At 49.0% G+C, this 16,710-nt stretch overlaps 1 protein-coding gene across 1 annotated transcript in view; it reads left to right on the forward strand.

Annotated features, from left to right (window-relative positions):
* CELSR1 (cadherin, EGF LAG seven-pass G-type receptor 1) overlaps positions 1-16,710 on the forward strand; it is a 172,002-nt gene that overhangs the window by 3,271 nt on the left and 152,021 nt on the right. Inside the window, exon 3 of the mRNA XM_014963359.1 lies at positions 5-2,861. Within this exon, the coding sequence (XP_014818845.1) occupies positions 5-2,861 (2,857 nt within the window). The remainder of the gene's footprint in view (positions 1-4; positions 2,862-16,710) is intronic.

Consider the following 16,710-nt stretch of genomic DNA (forward strand, 5'->3'; position numbering starts at 1 on the left):
GGAGGGCGGCGTCGGGCGTCCCGGAGCGCGGTGGGCGCGGAGCCCCAACAGCCCCCCGCAGTTCCAGCTGCCCAGCTACCAGGTGTCCATCCCCGAGAACGAGCCCGCCGGCACGGCCGTCATCGTGCTGCGGGCGCAGGACCCCGACGAGGGGGAGGCCGGGCGGCTGGCGTACTCCATGGAGGCCCTCTTCGACGAGCGCTCCAACGACTACTTCTCCATCGACGCCGAGACGGGCAGCGTGGTCACCGCCCGCAGCCTCGACCGGGAGACCAAGGACACCCACGTGCTGAAGGTGACCGCCTCCGACCACGGCTCCCCGCGCCGCCGCTCGGCCACCACCTACCTGACGGTGACGGTGAGCGACACCAACGACCACGAGCCAGTGTTTGAGCAGCCCGAGTACCGGGAGAGCATCCGGGAGAACCTGGAGGTGGGTTACGAGGTGCTGACCATCCGCGCCACCGATGGCGACGCCCCGGCCAACGCCAACATGCTTTACCGCCTGCTGGAGCCAGGAGCTGGTGATGGGGTCTTTGAGATTGACCCACGCTCTGGGGTTGTGAGGACCCGAGCCCCAGTGGACCGCGAGGAGGTCTCCGAGTACCACCTGGTGGTGGAAGCCAATGACCAGGGCAAGGATCCAGGACCACGGAGCGCCACGGCTATGGTGCACATCACTGTAGAGGATGAGAACGACAACTACCCACAGTTTAGCGAGAAACGCTACCTGGTCCAGGTGCCAGAGGACGCTCCGGTCAACAGCCAGATACTGCAGGTGCAGGCCACGGATCGGGACCGGGGCAGCAACGCTCAGGTGCACTACAGCATTGTGAGCGGCAACCTGAAAGGCCAGTTCTACATCCACTCTTTCTCCGGTGCCATCGACCTGATCAACCCTCTGGATTATGAGACTATTCGGGAGTACACGCTTCGGATCAAAGCCCAGGATGGGGGCAGGCCTCCTTTGATCAACTCCAGTGGCATGGTGTCAGTGCAGGTCGTGGACGTGAATGACAATGCCCCCATCTTTGTGAGCACTCCCTTCCAGGCCACGGTGCTGGAGAACGTTCCTCTGGGTTACTCGGTGCTGCACATCCAGGCTGTGGACGCTGACTCTGGGGAGAACGCCCGCCTGGAGTACAAACTCATAGAGATGGCACCCTCCACCGGAGGTGCCCCTGCAGGAAGTGACTCTGGGTTCCCTTTTCAGATCAACAACAGCACGGGGTGGATCACAGTGTCTGCAGAGCTGGACCGAGAGACTGTGGAGAACTATCACTTCGGGGTGGAGGCCAGGGACCATGGTGTGCCGGTCATGACCTCCTCAGCCAGTGTGTCCATCACTGTCCTGGATGTGAACGACAACAACCCCACTTTCACGGAGAAGGTGTATCACCTCAGACTGAACGAGGACGCGGCTGTGGGCAGCAGTGTCCTGACCCTGACAGCAGTGGACAGGGACGTTAACAGTGTTGTGACTTACCAGATCACCAGTGGCAACACCAGGAACCGTTTTGCCATCACCAGTCAGAGCGGCGGGGGGCTGATCACGCTGGCCTTGCCCCTGGATTACAAGCAGGAAAGGCAGTATGTGCTGACAGTCACTGCCTCTGACGGCACTCGCTTTGACACCGTCCAGGTCTTCATCAACGTCACAGATGCCAACACACACCGCCCAGTCTTCCAGAGCTCCCACTACACAGTGAGCGTCAGCGAGGACAAGCCCATCGGCACCTCTATTGTCACCATCAGTGCCACCGATGAGGACACGGGGGAGAACGCAAGAATCAGTTACATTTTGGACGATAACATCCCCCAGTTCCGCATCGACCCCGACACAGGCACCATCACCACCCTGATGGAGCTGGACTATGAGGACCAGGCCTCCTACACATTGGCCATTACAGCCCACGACAACGGCATCCCTCAGAAATCAGACACCACGTATGTTGAGATCCTCATCCTGGATGCCAATGACAACGCGCCTCGCTTCCTGCGTGACCGCTACCAGGGCTCGGTTTTTGAGGATGTGCCGCTCTCCACCAGTGTCCTGCAACTGTCCGCCACTGACCGCGACTCGGGCCTCAATGGCCGTCTCCTCTACACCTTCCAAGGTGGGGACGATGGAGATGGAGACTTCTACATCGAACCCACTTCTGGAGTGATACGCACACTGCGCAAGCTGGACCGTGAGAACGTGGCTGTCTACAGCCTGCGAGCCTTTGCCGTGGACAGGGGGAGCCCACCGCTGAAAGCCTCTGTGGATATCCAAGTGACTGTGCTGGACATCAACGACAACCCCCCTGTCTTTGAGAAGGATGAATTTGACATCTTTGTGGAGGAGAACAGCCCTGTGGGTTCCATTGTGGCACGGATCAGTGCAGCTGACCCTGACGAGGGGACCAACGCACAGATCATGTACCAGATTGTAGAGGGCAACATCCCTGAGGTCTTCCAACTAGACTTGCTCAATGGAGACCTCACGGCCCTCATGGACCTGGATTATGAGAGCCGGACAGAGTATGTGATTGTGGTGCAGGCCACTTCGGCCCCTCTCGTGAGCCGGGCGACAGTGCACATCCGCCTCCTGGACCAGAACGATAACCCACCCGTGCTGCAGGACTTCCAGATCCTCTTCAACAACTATGTGACCAACAAGTCTAACAGCTTCCCCTCCGGCGTCATTGGCAAGATCCCTGCTCATGATCCCGATGTGTCTGACAGCCTGGCCTACACCTTTGTGCAAGGCAATGAATTAAACTTGTTGCTTTTGGACTCTGCCACCGGGGAGCTCAAACTCAGTCGCGATCTGGACAACAACAGACCTTTGGAAGCCCTCATGAAAGTGTCGGTCTCAGGTAAGCAGGCGTTCGAGGTTCGTAAAGCGCGTAATTCTGCTCGTCAGACCAGTACGGGGGCCTGGGCAGACATAACCCATTGGCAGCTCAGCACCCAGCTTTCGCTTTCCCGAGGCAGCAATTTATCCATGAAATTTTTGGAGAGGAACCACAAAAATGTATCATGCCCATGTGCTGCGGATTGAAGTGGTGCGTTGAAGTTGTTTAGTAAACGTGGATCACAAGGGTAAATAAAAACAAGCGTGTGTGTGTATACTCCTGTGTACTCCCTCTGTTTAGGTGGTACCTTGGCTGAAGCTTTTCTGATGTGGGTCCATAAAGGTAATGAGTGATGTAAGTTGCACAGATGTAGGGAATGCACACGTAGCTCTAACACCACCTCCCCTCCCTCTCTTTTTTTTCTCTCTAAAAAAAAAAAAAGGGGTGAGATTTGGCTCCTCTGTTCTTTTTTGAGTAACACAACATGTTTATTCCCTTCTGCGTAATGGGAGTTTTTGCTGGTAGATCCTTAGACCTTGGGCCAGTTCTCCACTGGTGTGGCCTGGGTGGATGTGTGGAGCTGCGCTGGCTGGCATGGCTGGCGTGGGTTCCTGTGGGCAATGGCATCTGGGAAAGCCATGAGTTATGGCTGTGTAATGGCCGTGTAACGCAGCTGATTGCACCGGGCTTGCTTTAGGAGAGCTAGGGACAGATGCTGGCCAAATACAGCCCCAAAATCAGCGCTGCCGGGGGGAGGGAGAGGAGGGAAGAGGGAGGGGTACTGTACCATTAACTTCCTTCCTAATTGGGGGGTGTGTGTGTGAAGACTGCTCAATATTGTCCAATATATACTTTTATATGAGCACATATATGCTCTTAGGATATTATTCTTTTTCTGCTCAGTTGCTTGTTTATCATGGAATTACTTTTTATGCCTCTAATTGTGGCATCAATCATGCCATGAGTAATTTCCTCTGCAGGTGCCACTCTATAAAGTTTACTGTGGACCTGATCCCATACTTGTGTTGACTTTCAGAGGTTTAACCAGATACATTCCTCACCACCTCTCTCTGTAACCTAAAGCTAATATTTGTATTCTTCCTGCAAAAAAAAGAAAAATAGCTGCAGGTACTGGGTACATAAAATGACACTTTGGGAGATGTTTCTTTTTGGATGGTGGTATTAAAAAAAAATATAATGACCAAACTCTGGCATAATCCTGGCAGTGCTTGTTTTACTGTAAGTACTCACGGTGTGTGGTGGGGCCTCGAGAGGGAGAGCCACGCTCTCCCTTGGGTTTGCAGGCTCAAGGTCCTTTTTGCTTCGGGAAAAAGAAAGTGATATTACGTAAACTGGTTGAATTCACTGGGGTGCATCACCTGAGAAGCCCCTCCTGGTTGTTCCAAAAGGCTGGGGGGCAGCTGATGTGGTACATTAGCTCACAAATGCCGCTTCCATGTCCTGTGAGGACTTGCAGAAAAAACAGACAGTTGGCTTGTGACCTTAAAGAAAAACATTTGGATTAAGGCGCAGGTGATTGTGTGGTCATTGTCTGCCTGAACCAGTAGCTCTTTATCTAGTAGCAGAAGATAAGAACTCAACTTGGAGCAAGAAGCTTGGAAAAGTCGTTTGGTTAGACTAGCTGAAGAGTGTGCTCAGGAGAGAAGAATAGATGGATGACATGTACCATTCCTTTCTCAGTCTAATGATTTACTCAGTTTAAGTGGATGAAATCTCAGGTAGGAATGAAGACCTCTGTTTTCTTAAGTAATAGGAGCTGGATCATTCCGGCATCGTTTTCGTGTTTGGTGAAGGTGTGAACTTTGAAACTCTGCTGTGATGTTGATCACAACTGCCTGTCTGCTGCATGTCTTGAGATATTTGAAAGATTAAAGCTTTTTGCGGATGGTATTTTAAAATAATTTTGGCAAGCGCTGAACTCCATTTGATGTTAATTTGGAGAAGTTTGCTGTTTGGAAATGGAAAGAGTTTGGCCGTGTGTGGTTGTGTCCAGGAAACTCTCACCTGCCTGCTTTCTCTGGTTTATCTGATGCGGTCTTTAGAAAAAAAAAAAAAAAAAAAGACGAGAAGAAGTTCAGACAGAAGTGCTTCACAGGGTTATCTCTAAGTGTTGCAAAATACCTGCAAATCATCTGCTAAAATGACCTGCCAGTTAACTGAAAAACGTGTCTACGGAGTAGCCATTAACCTCTCAACCCTGACAAGCACAAAGTCCTGCCCTACTTGCTACTGCTCTTCAGGCCGGGGGAGGGTTGGAGGGAGTTCTTTATGGACTCGGGGGGAATTTGATCTATACACGAGTCGGAAGTAACGCTGCTGCTATAAAAATCTGATTTCCACCCAGTGCTGTGCTGTGCAAGGCTGGTGAGGAGCCGCGCTACTCAATTAAATTACTTCGAGACTTTGGTACTTGGCTAAAACCAGCGTTCTTTCATTTGGCTCGGGGATTATTCAAATCAGCGCAGCAACTTTGGCTTTCTGCGTGTAAACAAAATGGAGCTGATCTGTTCAGTAAAACCTGGAAAGGGCACAGTTGGCATTTAATACTTACTCTCAACGGTGTAAATGTCGTCAGAAGCTGGGTGGGATGGTGGGCAGCCCGGGGCGGGCTCTGCCTTTGCCCTGGTGCCACCGTACCTGCTTGGCTGTGCCCCCGCTGTTGGCCAGGACCCGACCCAAGCCGAGGAATGAGGAATGTGGGTGGTGTGGATATTAGCATTTTGCTTTGGATCGGGAGGGAGCTTTTGAAGTCGGTCGCTTTTGAAGTGAATCTTTCTGGGTGCCCCTCTGCCTGTGCCTGGCGTGTAGAGCCGTCTGAGTGAGCAAACTGGACCCCTCTGGGGTGAAACCAATCCAGGTGGGCTCCAGGGGTCCCTTAAAAGGACACGTTCTCCTTCTTCCATTGTACCTTCAAGGCTGTCCTACAGAAAGGCAGAGCTTGGCCTCATATTCCCGTGCCTGCACACTGGGTCCTTAGGTTTATGTTGTTTTGACAACTGGGGTGAAACCTGGACCCTGCTGAAATCCTGCCCTTGCTGTCGGGGCGGGGGGGGCAGAATTTCACCCCGGGCTTCTGAAACAGGTGGTCAAGATTGATCAGTCTGTGATTTCTTACTAATAAATTTCTTACTATTAAATATATGGCTTACATTGACAGGATCATTTAAAACATTACTTTTTATCCACGGTGACGTTCACAATAATGTTAAACTGGGATTTAAATGGGTTAAACATTGCTCAAGTCACATGGCTCTCACCCCCGTTAAACATTACACCCAGGCCCCCGCTGGTGCTGGCGGGGGGGAACGTGTGTGTGTGGGGGAAGGCTGGTGCTGGCCTGAGTTTTGCACAACTGTTGCAGGAGTTTTCCGGGGTATCACATTGCAGATGCTGCTGGCACCTGCTTGGCTGTGCTGCTGCCGCACCGAGTCCCACTTTGTCATCCAGGACAGCTCGCTGGGGTACAGTAGATGTTCCTCTGGGAACCCAGCCTCATTCACCAGGGCAGACAAAACCCCACCGGGCTGTACGTTGCAGCTTTTGAGGGCTCCGGATAAATTTGAAGTATCATAGAATCATATGGGGTTGGAAGGGACCTCTGGAGATCATCTAGTCCAACCCCCCTACCAAAGCAGATCCACCCAGAGCAGGTTGCACAGGAACTTGTCCAGGCGAGTTTTGAATGTCTCCAGAGAAGGAGACTCCACCACCCCCCTGGGCAGCTTGTTCCAGTGCTCTGCCACTCTCACAGTAAAGAAGTTCCTCCTCACATTTAGGTGGAACTTCTTATACTCAAGTTTGTGCCCATTTCCTCTTGTCCTGTCACTGGGCACCACTGAAAAAAGCCCAGCCCTGTCCTCCTGACACCCTCCCTTTAAGTATTGGTATGCATTGATTAGATCCTCCCGAGGTCTTCTCCAGACTGAAAAGACCCAAGTCCCTCAGCCTCTCCTCATAAGAGAGATGCTCCAGGCCCCTAATCATCTTTGTAGCCCTCTGCTGTACCCTCTCCAGCAGTTCCCTGTCCTTCTTGAAATGGGGAGCCCAGAACTGGACACAGTGCTCCAGATGGGGTCTCACCAGGGCAGAGTAGAGGGGCAGGATGTCATTACACAACATACAATTTGGGGAAGGTAGTGCCCCCTGCCGTGAGGGATAGACACCCAGGTGGTTTTTGAAGGCGTCAGAGCTCAAGTGTTGCCTTTTACATTTCTTTGGCTTTTGATCTGCAGTGGTACTTAGTGAGGTTATTGACTATCCGCAAATACAAATTAAGATAGAGCTCGTTTGTGCTGCAATAAACTTGGGATTTCTACTCAAGGCTTGTTAAAAGATCTTCATTATTATTGTAATTTAGAAGTCATTATGCTAATGATCCCGGATCTCCAGCTCTGTGCCTTCTCCATACAAATGTAACAGAAGGCACAGTACTTTGGTTTAGCCCTTCTGATAAAGGTGAGGCCACAGCTGTGCCTGAGATGCAAGGCCTGGGGGAAGGGGGGTGTGTGTAATTTGTGTGTGTGGAGATTGGGGATTAAAGGGAAAAGAGAAACTAGAGGGAAAAGGCGCCTCTGTTAGCGCAGGGCCCTTTGGGATGGAGGGTGGGTGATGGGGATGCCGGCCGGGTGCCTTGGCAGCATCGGGCTCCGAGCCCCCGCTTTGGGAAGTGGGAAGGAGGGGGCTGCAGGGGCATTGTGAGTTTCGGAGGGGCAGATCTGCAGGTTCCTCCAGGGGTGATGCTTCTGGCTGCCTGTGAGGACTTGCTTTCAGGGCCAGCGAGGGGCAGGCAGCGCCCAAACTGCTCTCCCTGGGCACCCCCCGGGGAAGCACATTCCCACCAGCAGCTGCAGTAGGATCCCTGGAGGTCATTCCATTGGGAGATGGTGGGCACAGATGGGTGGAGGCTCCTCTCCCTCCCTCTGAGGAGCAGCAGCGCTTCTGCGCCCATGTGTTCCCGGGATTTTTGGGTGCTTGCACTTCACACGAGCATCCTGCACTGAGAGGAGAGAAAGCAGCAGCTCAAAGGCTGCAAGGACCAGGACATTGTTCAGAAAGATGGTGTGATACTGTGCGAGCTGTGAGATTGCAGCCCAGATTGTTACTTGGTGTGTTAAGGGGAGCTGAAGCGAAGCAGGACCCGTAATGGTTAGTAGCGGTGGTTTTGAACACTTGTTTATTTTCCCAACACATATTTATTTTCCTAAAATAGCAAAGCAAGAGTAGTGTCCGTTATTTTAAAGTTAGGCTAGCTCCTGGATCTGCTGTGGCTACCTAAATCCTTTACTGCATCCGTATAGGTTCTATCCCACTCCATCCCATAGGTGTGCCCCCTTCTCCTCCCCCCCAGCCTGCAGGAATTTGACTTTCCCTCCTCAGCTGTGTGACCTGTTGCAGCCGATAAAAAGCTGTCGCTGCCTTGTTGCTTTTGTGTGTGCTTCCTCCCACTTCATCCCTGGATTTCATAGGAGTGGTGTATTTTTGTTTCAAAAGACAGGAAAACGTCTATGGCTACGAGAGGAAAATATTTAGTGGAAGGCTGACTGACAAAATAACTTTTTACTGAGATAAAAGCTATCTTCTGCTGGAAATAAATATGGAGTTATCTACAGCCAAAGCTACCGTAAATAAGCAATTTCTTTGCTAAAATAGTTATCCCCAGTAATAAAAAAAGAAATGTTTATCACAGCACACTTTAGAAAGTAAATGAGATGTTTTATCTCAGAAGCTATTTTGTCAGTCAACTTCTTTCAGAAAATGTTCCTGTGTAGCTCTCACTGAAAATGTTTGTTTCTCCCTGTTTCTGTCTGTGTGTGGTGCAGGCTGCATATTCCCATTTTTTTTTATTACACAATTTTTAACAAGATATTTCTACCTTAGTATGTCTTGGTGGAAGCATACACAGATGGCACTTCTTAACCTCGTCCCACAAAGCGAAACTTTGAACTATAAATACTAGAGGTCACAATTAGTTCCCGGAGGAAAAAAAATAGTGTGTATCAAAGCCCTACATAAACCCAAATTCAGCAATCCTGTTTAAAAACCCAAGGGCATGTTTGTCTTTGCAGCATCTTTTTGTTAAGATTTCTGTACAAGCTATTGAGTTGCCTTGATTGAGAGGATATGAGAAATGGCTTACTGAGATTGCAGGGGTTTGGGGCTGGTTTTATATACACTTTGCTCAATGTAGCAATAATTTTAATTTTTTATTGCCTAAATGTTGATGCTTTTCTCAGTGATTTCTGGAAAAGAGGGAGGCTTTAGGATAACAAGCAGAAGGTATGAGAAGAATGAGACTGAAGATGTGAGAGGGGGAAAGATCTACTAGGTTTTACTTGCTAATCAAGTCCCAAGGGATAGGAATTGAATTTAGAGAAGTGTGATGGTGGGATTGCCAGGAAAAAAAAAAATCCCCTGTTTTCAAATTATTTGCAAATGGGGAGATGGTTTTAATAACCATTTTAAAATTGAATTAGTAATTGTTTTATATTTTTTGGTTACTTTCTAAGCTTCAGGCTGTATTAATGAGTTGGTTTCCTTGGTGTATTCCCTTGCAATTTGCTTCCCTCTTAGAAGTCACTGAAGCGCTCCTACTCCTGACTTGCAGCTTGGGAAGGATCCTCTTTTGTTCCGTTGTTCTGGTTGCACATTTCCTTGCAGCTCAGAATTGGTTTAGGCTGGGGCTGTGGATCCTGTGCCAAATACGGAATAAACATCAAATTGTTGTCAAGGGTAATGACAAAAGAACCCTTTGTTTAGAATACAGGAACAGTTTTCTAGGTTTGGATGTTAGGATGATAGTAAATCTGCAGTGGAATTAGTGATGGGGAAAGTAGGTGATGTGAAGCAGTGGGATTTTATACTTCATTATCTCTGACATCCCAAGTGCTACCTGAGGAAGTGGCTGGCTGCTGATAAAGTGTATAATTTTACATTTGCTCGTTGAATGGTCCATTTTCCTTCAGTGTATATACTTCATATCTTGAAACTCCCTTTCATTGTTGACTCCCATCTTTGAGCTGAATGGATTTTCTCAGACATCCCATGACTGAGGAAAGTAATGCTGGATTTGAAAATATGACATTAGGCAAAGGTATGTAGCGTGCTCACCACTCTTCTGGTAGGGCTCTTACCGGTGGGACCCTTAGCAGACTCTCGGATGGGAACCCAGACATTCTCACATTTCCACCTGTCCGGTCAGAGCGTGGCCCTGGTGTCTCCCAGCATCTTCAAGGAAGGGTTGGGGAGACTCATCCGTGGTCTCCTGCTCAGGGTGTGCTATAGGTCTGCAGCTGATGGGTTGCTCCGGCGTTTTGCCTGGCTAGGTGCTCAGGGTTCATGGGTTCAGGGGCATGTGATAGCACGCAACACCTATGACGGCGTTTACAGTTCAGCCAGGTGTGTGGCTGCTGCATACATCGGCATAGAATCATAGAATGGTTTGGATTGGAAAGGACCTTAAAGATCATCTAGTTCCAACCCCTCTGTCATGGTCAGGGACACCTCCCACTAGACCAGGTAGCTGAGGTTGCTTTCATCTGGTTATTTTAGGTACAGGCAGCAATGACTGCACCGTAGCACGGCGTTGGCTTGTGATTCCGCTGGGACCCTTGATTCCCTCATGGGTCCAGGTGAGACCAACACAAACATTGTGAGAATGTGACCGCTCTAAAAGTTGGGAGCAGAATTACTTTACGGGGAGGAGCAAGCAAACGTGAAGCAGAAACCTCCTCTAAACCTATGTGCTACAAATACCTTTTCAATATTTAGCAGCTTAGGCAACTCTACCTTGTAAGGCTCATGCATGGAAGATGAGTAAGGGGAGGATCAAATGTCAGACACAAGATCCACGCTCTCCATCCCTTCTCCCTCTCTTTTATAAGCCCTTGGGATTTTGAGAGCCGGTTGGTGGGGACAGACTTGCTACTTTTAAGTGCTGGAGATAACAACAGAACTTATCTGCTTGCCTCAGTATTGCCTAATTTGCAGGATTTGGGCAACTGTCTCTCTTGGCTTCCTTTGGCGTACTGACTTGTATTTCCAAAAATATCTACGGAGAGCCTCTAGGAAATGTAGGAGGGTTAGAAGAGCTAAAGATATTCAGATCAGATCTAATGACCTTTTTTGGCAATCTTCCATGTTATAGTCTTTTCTGTCCTGGTTTCTGTGGGGAATGATGATGTTTTTAGGTAAAATAGTACTCCAGTTACTCTGACTTCAACTTTGCCATTTAAGATACAAGTAAGGCAGTGCTGTCTTCTATGAGTGATAGGCTTTTTTGTTGTCTGCTCCTTTTTATATGAGTATTTGGCCAAAAGATCGCATAAATCAGAGTACAGAATAAGTTGACGAGGGGCTCAGTTCTTCAAAGCCTTGTTCACAGTGGTTGTCCACTTGAAAGAGAGAACACCTGAGACCCAATTAATTTAAGTTTTGCCACTTTGTGTTTCTGTAACAAGTGACATTTTTATTGTTTTTCCCCCCAGTGCAGCTCTTTTTCCAATGTTGAAAAACACTGGACTATTTATAGGTGTAACCCAAGTTTCCAATAGGGGCAGGATGTAATCTTCATGGAAAGTTTTGAAATCTGCCATTGAGTGATCTCTTGTTTGCTTGGCGAGATTTGCTTAACACCTTTTTTTTTTTTTGCAAGACCCGGGTGCATGCACTTTGGTTGAGATTTCATTGCAAGGCGTTGATTGAAACAGCCTTATGGAAGGTACAGCTTGGCTCCTGCGGTCAGATTTGTATCACCTACCGTGATCTGCCCAAGAAATCAGGTATCTCTTCAAAGGTGGTTGTGTAGGTTGCAGCCATGATGGGTTGGTAGGCAGGAGGGCTGCTGGCTGGAGATGCCCATCTCGCCCCACTGATTAGAGAGGGAACATGAGTGACTGAGTGGGGCTAATTGCCTTGTTGTCAGGTGGCTAAAGCTCGGTGGGATGAACCCACCTTGAATGTGTGTGCCAGGGCGGAAGGGTTTGTTTTCTTTTGTAGGGATGATTGTACGTACTTCTGTTTCAGCAAACTACCTGTAGTAACAGGCTTAGCAGACTGGATGGAAGGGGGAGGCTGTAATTTGCAAACAGGAAAAAGTTTTGCCGTGAGTAATGTTAGGAGCGACTAAATATTGTCAAGAGTTTGAGTGAATGAAGGAGGAAAGTATGCTTTTACGGGGATTTGGCATTCAACAAAGAAATAAAATTTTAAAATACTTCAGAAAGATGATCTTTGCACTTGAAAAATAGCAGTTGGACAGAAAAGTAGGATTTGCTGGAGAGAAAGGAAAACTTTTGGTCTTTGTTTCAACAAGTCATTAATGCTGCCAAGCTGTAACCACCTTCGTTTTTTTCCAGTGTTTACACATGCCAAGCACAAAAAAAAGCAAATAAATGAAATGGTAAGCCTGTAATAAATCCTCAGGGGACCACATAATAAACATAGACATGTTACGCTTATCAAACACAAAGGAAAGTAATGTTTTCAACACCATTGCCCCATGCGTGATAGATGCTACATTCCGTCAGGTCTCCAGCACTTTTGGAAATGACGTATCTGGTCAAAATATTTCAGGGTTTTTTGAAGGAAGGAGAAGGAGAGGCCATCGCTAACAACCATTGTCAACACGGCATCTCCCTGCCTGCTGTGGAGTCTGTGGGCTAGCTCCAGTTTCAGGGAGAAGCAAAAGCATCTGGACCCTGCTAAAAGGGGCAGAGCAGAGACTTCATTACCAGATTGGAGTTTGACAGACGTGACGGCCAGCATCTCGCAATCTGTCTTTGCTGTTCGATCCCAAGGGATTGTTAGGTTTGGAAGCAAATGTGCTCGAGGTGATTCTTTATAGCTGCCATGCCACTGGAGCACACAGTATGGGTACAAAGAGCTGCTGCATCCCTTGGGTCTGCTCTGTCCTTTCACTAGGTCCAGATCAGACTCCTTGACCCTATTCAAAACTGATGTTAAAAAGTCATTGAGTTTATTGGGTTGAATTCCTGTCGTAGCACTTCTGGACTTTCCAGGAACCAGCCCAGCCCCTTGTGTGCTTGCAGCAATATTTCTGACGGGACCTTTTAAAATCCAAGCTGTGATTTTCATTTTTTATAATATATTTATTTATTTAGCTGTCTGAATTAAGTTTAAATTGTGTAAAAGCTGTCTCATAGGAGTGCGTTGCTTATTTTAGCAGTGTGTGGTTGCTAGCCTCCAGATGCTACAAGCACGTCTCAGCATGGCTAGGGAGAGGCGTTTGGCACCTTTCGCAGACCTTTTGAGGTCCAGCAGAGGATTCATATCTGACCATCAAGTGCCACAGCCTCTCACTTTCAGGTGCCCGTTCCCTGCAGCGGTGTCCTGTTTTAGGCAGTTAAGTGTCCTATAAAGTGGGAGTACTTGAAATACCATCCCGCTACAGCTTGGGCACTTCACTCAGCACAGCGATCAGGACACTTAGCGAGGGCAGAGATGGGCTGGGCTCCAGCCCTTAATCTCAAAGCTCTTACTGTGCTGTACATTAAAGAGGAGCCGAATAAGGTGCAGAAGCCATTGTGGGACTCACGTTTCCCATCTCTTTGGTAGGTGCCATAAGCTACAGGGTCGTGCTCACACTTGCAGGGTGCTGGGGAAGAGGCTCTCTGGCTCATGGTCGTGTATGTGGGCACCTCCGCGTCAGTCGAGCAGCAGTGCGGGCCGTCTGGCTTTGACCCCCAGCTGCTGGATTTTGTTTAGGCCATAATACAAGCTGGATCATGAACCACATCAGGACTAGGTCAGTTCTGGCAGTAGCCAGGGACTCCCAGTAGCCTGGGAACTCAAAGGTAAAATAAACAAGAGCCCCAGGGCTTTCCAGGGAGTACTTTCCTATTGATCAGAGCTGATTTGTTTGTCTTCTGGCTTTAAGTATTTGTAAATGTATTTTGCTTTTATGTGGAATGCCCCCCAGATGGGCAAAAGGGTCGGTTATGGAGGGATTCATGGGCTCAGACTTAAATTACGCTGCTAAATATCTAGAGTTCAACCCGTCTTCGCCTACCGTTTAATCCTCTTTCCCACTGCAGTTTGCCGTGATGATAGACTTGCTAGTAATTATCAACGTGTTGCTGCTCGTCGCTTGGATCCTGTGGCTTTTCCCGCAATGTGCTCGCTGACGCTACAGGTAGCCAACGTTGTCCTGACACATTTGGTAAAGGTCTCTTGGCAGCGACGGCTGGGTTGAACTCTCCCATCAGCTGACTCGGTTTCCCTTCTCACGGGCTGTATTTCTGATGTTGGCCTCCTTTTATTGACACGGTGTAATGTAGCGATGTGTGCTCTGCGTGATGAGCTCTCCATCTGGCAGATAATTGCCTGCTAGTTTAAATCCCGTCTTAACTTCAGTTTCTCGAGATCACAAAACCTGCTGGTGCCTTCTGGTTGGTTTGCAAAAGGTTTTCTTCCCGGCTAAAGCCATGTGGGCAAATTTCCGTGAGTCTTTTGGAATGTTAGGTGAGACAGGTGAACTTTTAGGTCCTGCTTACTAAGCTACCTGACATTTTTCTACATTGGGTTTGGCCACCTAACGCATGGGTTTGTTGACCAAGCTGCTGACAGCAGGCTCTGGTTGGTTGCACTGGTTGTGCAAAGTGGGAACCCCGGGTGCATTTTAGGACCTGGTGGATGCCGAAACTTGTTACACAAAACATGCTGGTGTCCCTCTTTCCTTTTTCTTTGTCTTCTCCTCCCCTGTTCCTTGGATCCATGTGCAGTGAGGCGCCGTGTCTGCGGAGTTTGCCTGCTGCAAGTTTGTACAGGGCCGTCCCTGCACGGCGCAGAGACCTTGCGGGGGCTGCTTTTGTAATACCTGCTGTAAATAATGAGGATAACCACCAGACACCGACTGGCCGACTGCCCCGTGAGATGGCCAGATATGGCTGGCGGCACCGGGGACCGCCCCGGGCCCGGCCAATGGTGTGTCCGGTGGGCACTAGGAGCCGGCAGGCAGTTGCCCACCGGGCACGGTGCTTGGCGATGGGGTGGCAGCACCCTTTCTCACTGCCTTTTCCCTCTTGCCTTTGGGGAAGCAGGGCACCTCATCCACCCTCACCCTCTTCTGACCCCCGTGCTGTTACTCGCTATTAGGTGGGTGTGCTGGCCCAAGGCAAGGGGCAGGGTCTGTCCCTTCCCGGGATGCCCCGTGAGGTGCTCCTGGTGAACCGGTGACAGCCATCACATCACCCATGCAGCCCTTGTCCTCCCAGTAGCTGTTTTGGGGCTGGGACCTCAGCGCTGCTGCCTGCTGGTACAACTTCCAGAAGTTTTGCCACTGTGATCCTTTGCCCCTCAGATGCCATGGCACGAGGTGGTGACAGTCCCACAGAGGTTTTGCTGCCCGGCATGGGCAGTTGTGGGATGTCTGTGACCAGCCCCAGGACACAGGGCAGGCTGCACGCTGAATGTTGGTGTTTGTTGTCTTTGCAGTCCGTGGGAGCAACACCTATACCCACAAAATGGAGATTTGGCCCAGTTTGAGTGTAGGTGGTGACTGTATTTTTTTCCTGTCCCTTGCGACAAGTTGCAGTCGCCCATACTGTCTGCTTCCTTCATGCCTCGGCTCCCTTATGGCTCAGCTAATAGCTGTGTCTGGGACTTTATTCAGCTTTAAGAGGCTTTAAACTAAGAAATTCCTATGTACTACCAACAGCACTGATGGACATGACCAATTAATGGCAATAAACTCAGGTGAGAACTGAGAAATGGGGACATTTTTTCTATTCTGTGCAGTGAAGTCGTTTGTTTTATATGAATGAGTTTTACGAACTTGTGTACGATCTGCTTTTAAAATACGTTCCTTGCCAAGCGGTTGGGATTTCTTAAGCTGAGATGACTGATTCACTCCTTGGCTCAGCCAACGCGCAACAGACTGTGCTGAAGCTGAAGTGCTGAGATGATCAGATAAAATTCTTCACTCCACCGGTGGCAGTTGAGCATCCATCCCTTCTTTTTTCCTGGGTGAAAATCCTCCGGGAGAGGCTGTTTTGCCTGCTCTGAGGTGGTGTCAGTGACTCTCTTGGTTTTTGTTCTGCATCTCCTTGATCAGACTTTAGCTGTCAAAAGATCCCATTGCTCTTTTCAAGGCTTAAAGGAAAAGTGAATTGACAACTTTGATGGCCAGTTTGAAAGCTTTCTCAGACTGGAAAGCATTCCGTGGCGTAAATAACTTCACACATCCCATACTGATCATATAAGGATAGCGTTTTAATGGCTTAATGCTGCATAAAGTTGGGATATTGTGCCTTTTCAGGTATTTAAATGAATTACATAAATGAGTAATGATAAGAGAAGACTAATTAAATGTTATTCCTGTGCTGAAACTGAATTTTAAAGAAATCAGTCAGAGATTTCAGCCGTTGTGAAATTTGCAGTGTTGTTCTTTGCACTGTAGGGCCTTTGTGCTTACTGCTGTAGTCGCATTACACGATGTTGCCTAATACCCAGCAAGGTGTGTTCCTGGCTCATTCAGCAGGTAAGGCTCCCTCAGGGTCACTGAATCCCTCCATGTACTCAGCAGAGAGCTCAGCCTGATGATTTTACAGCCAGGCGTCTGCGTTTGCATTTCCAGTGCTTTTTCCTTTTAGCAGTAGTTTTCCCTTTTATGATACGGCAATTCTTAAAAGCAGGGCTCTGACTAATTTTGTGGCCAGTGTCATCCCTCCCTGCTTCTCAGTCTTGGCAGTCAGCAGCTAATTTGCTGGCGGTCCATCCTGGGGATGGGTTTTTTGCTGTTGAACCTGCTCCATCCTCATGGTGTGCTGGAAGAGGCTGATGGGTGTAGGAGCCTTGCAAAGATGCTCCGGTCCTGGGATGGGGGCCAGAGCTT

The sequence above is a fragment of the Calidris pugnax genome, unplaced genomic scaffold (assembly GCF_001431845.1).
Source record: "Calidris pugnax isolate Ruff unplaced genomic scaffold, ASM143184v1 scaffold44, whole genome shotgun sequence".
Lineage (NCBI taxonomy): Eukaryota > Metazoa > Chordata > Aves > Charadriiformes > Scolopacidae > Calidris > Calidris pugnax.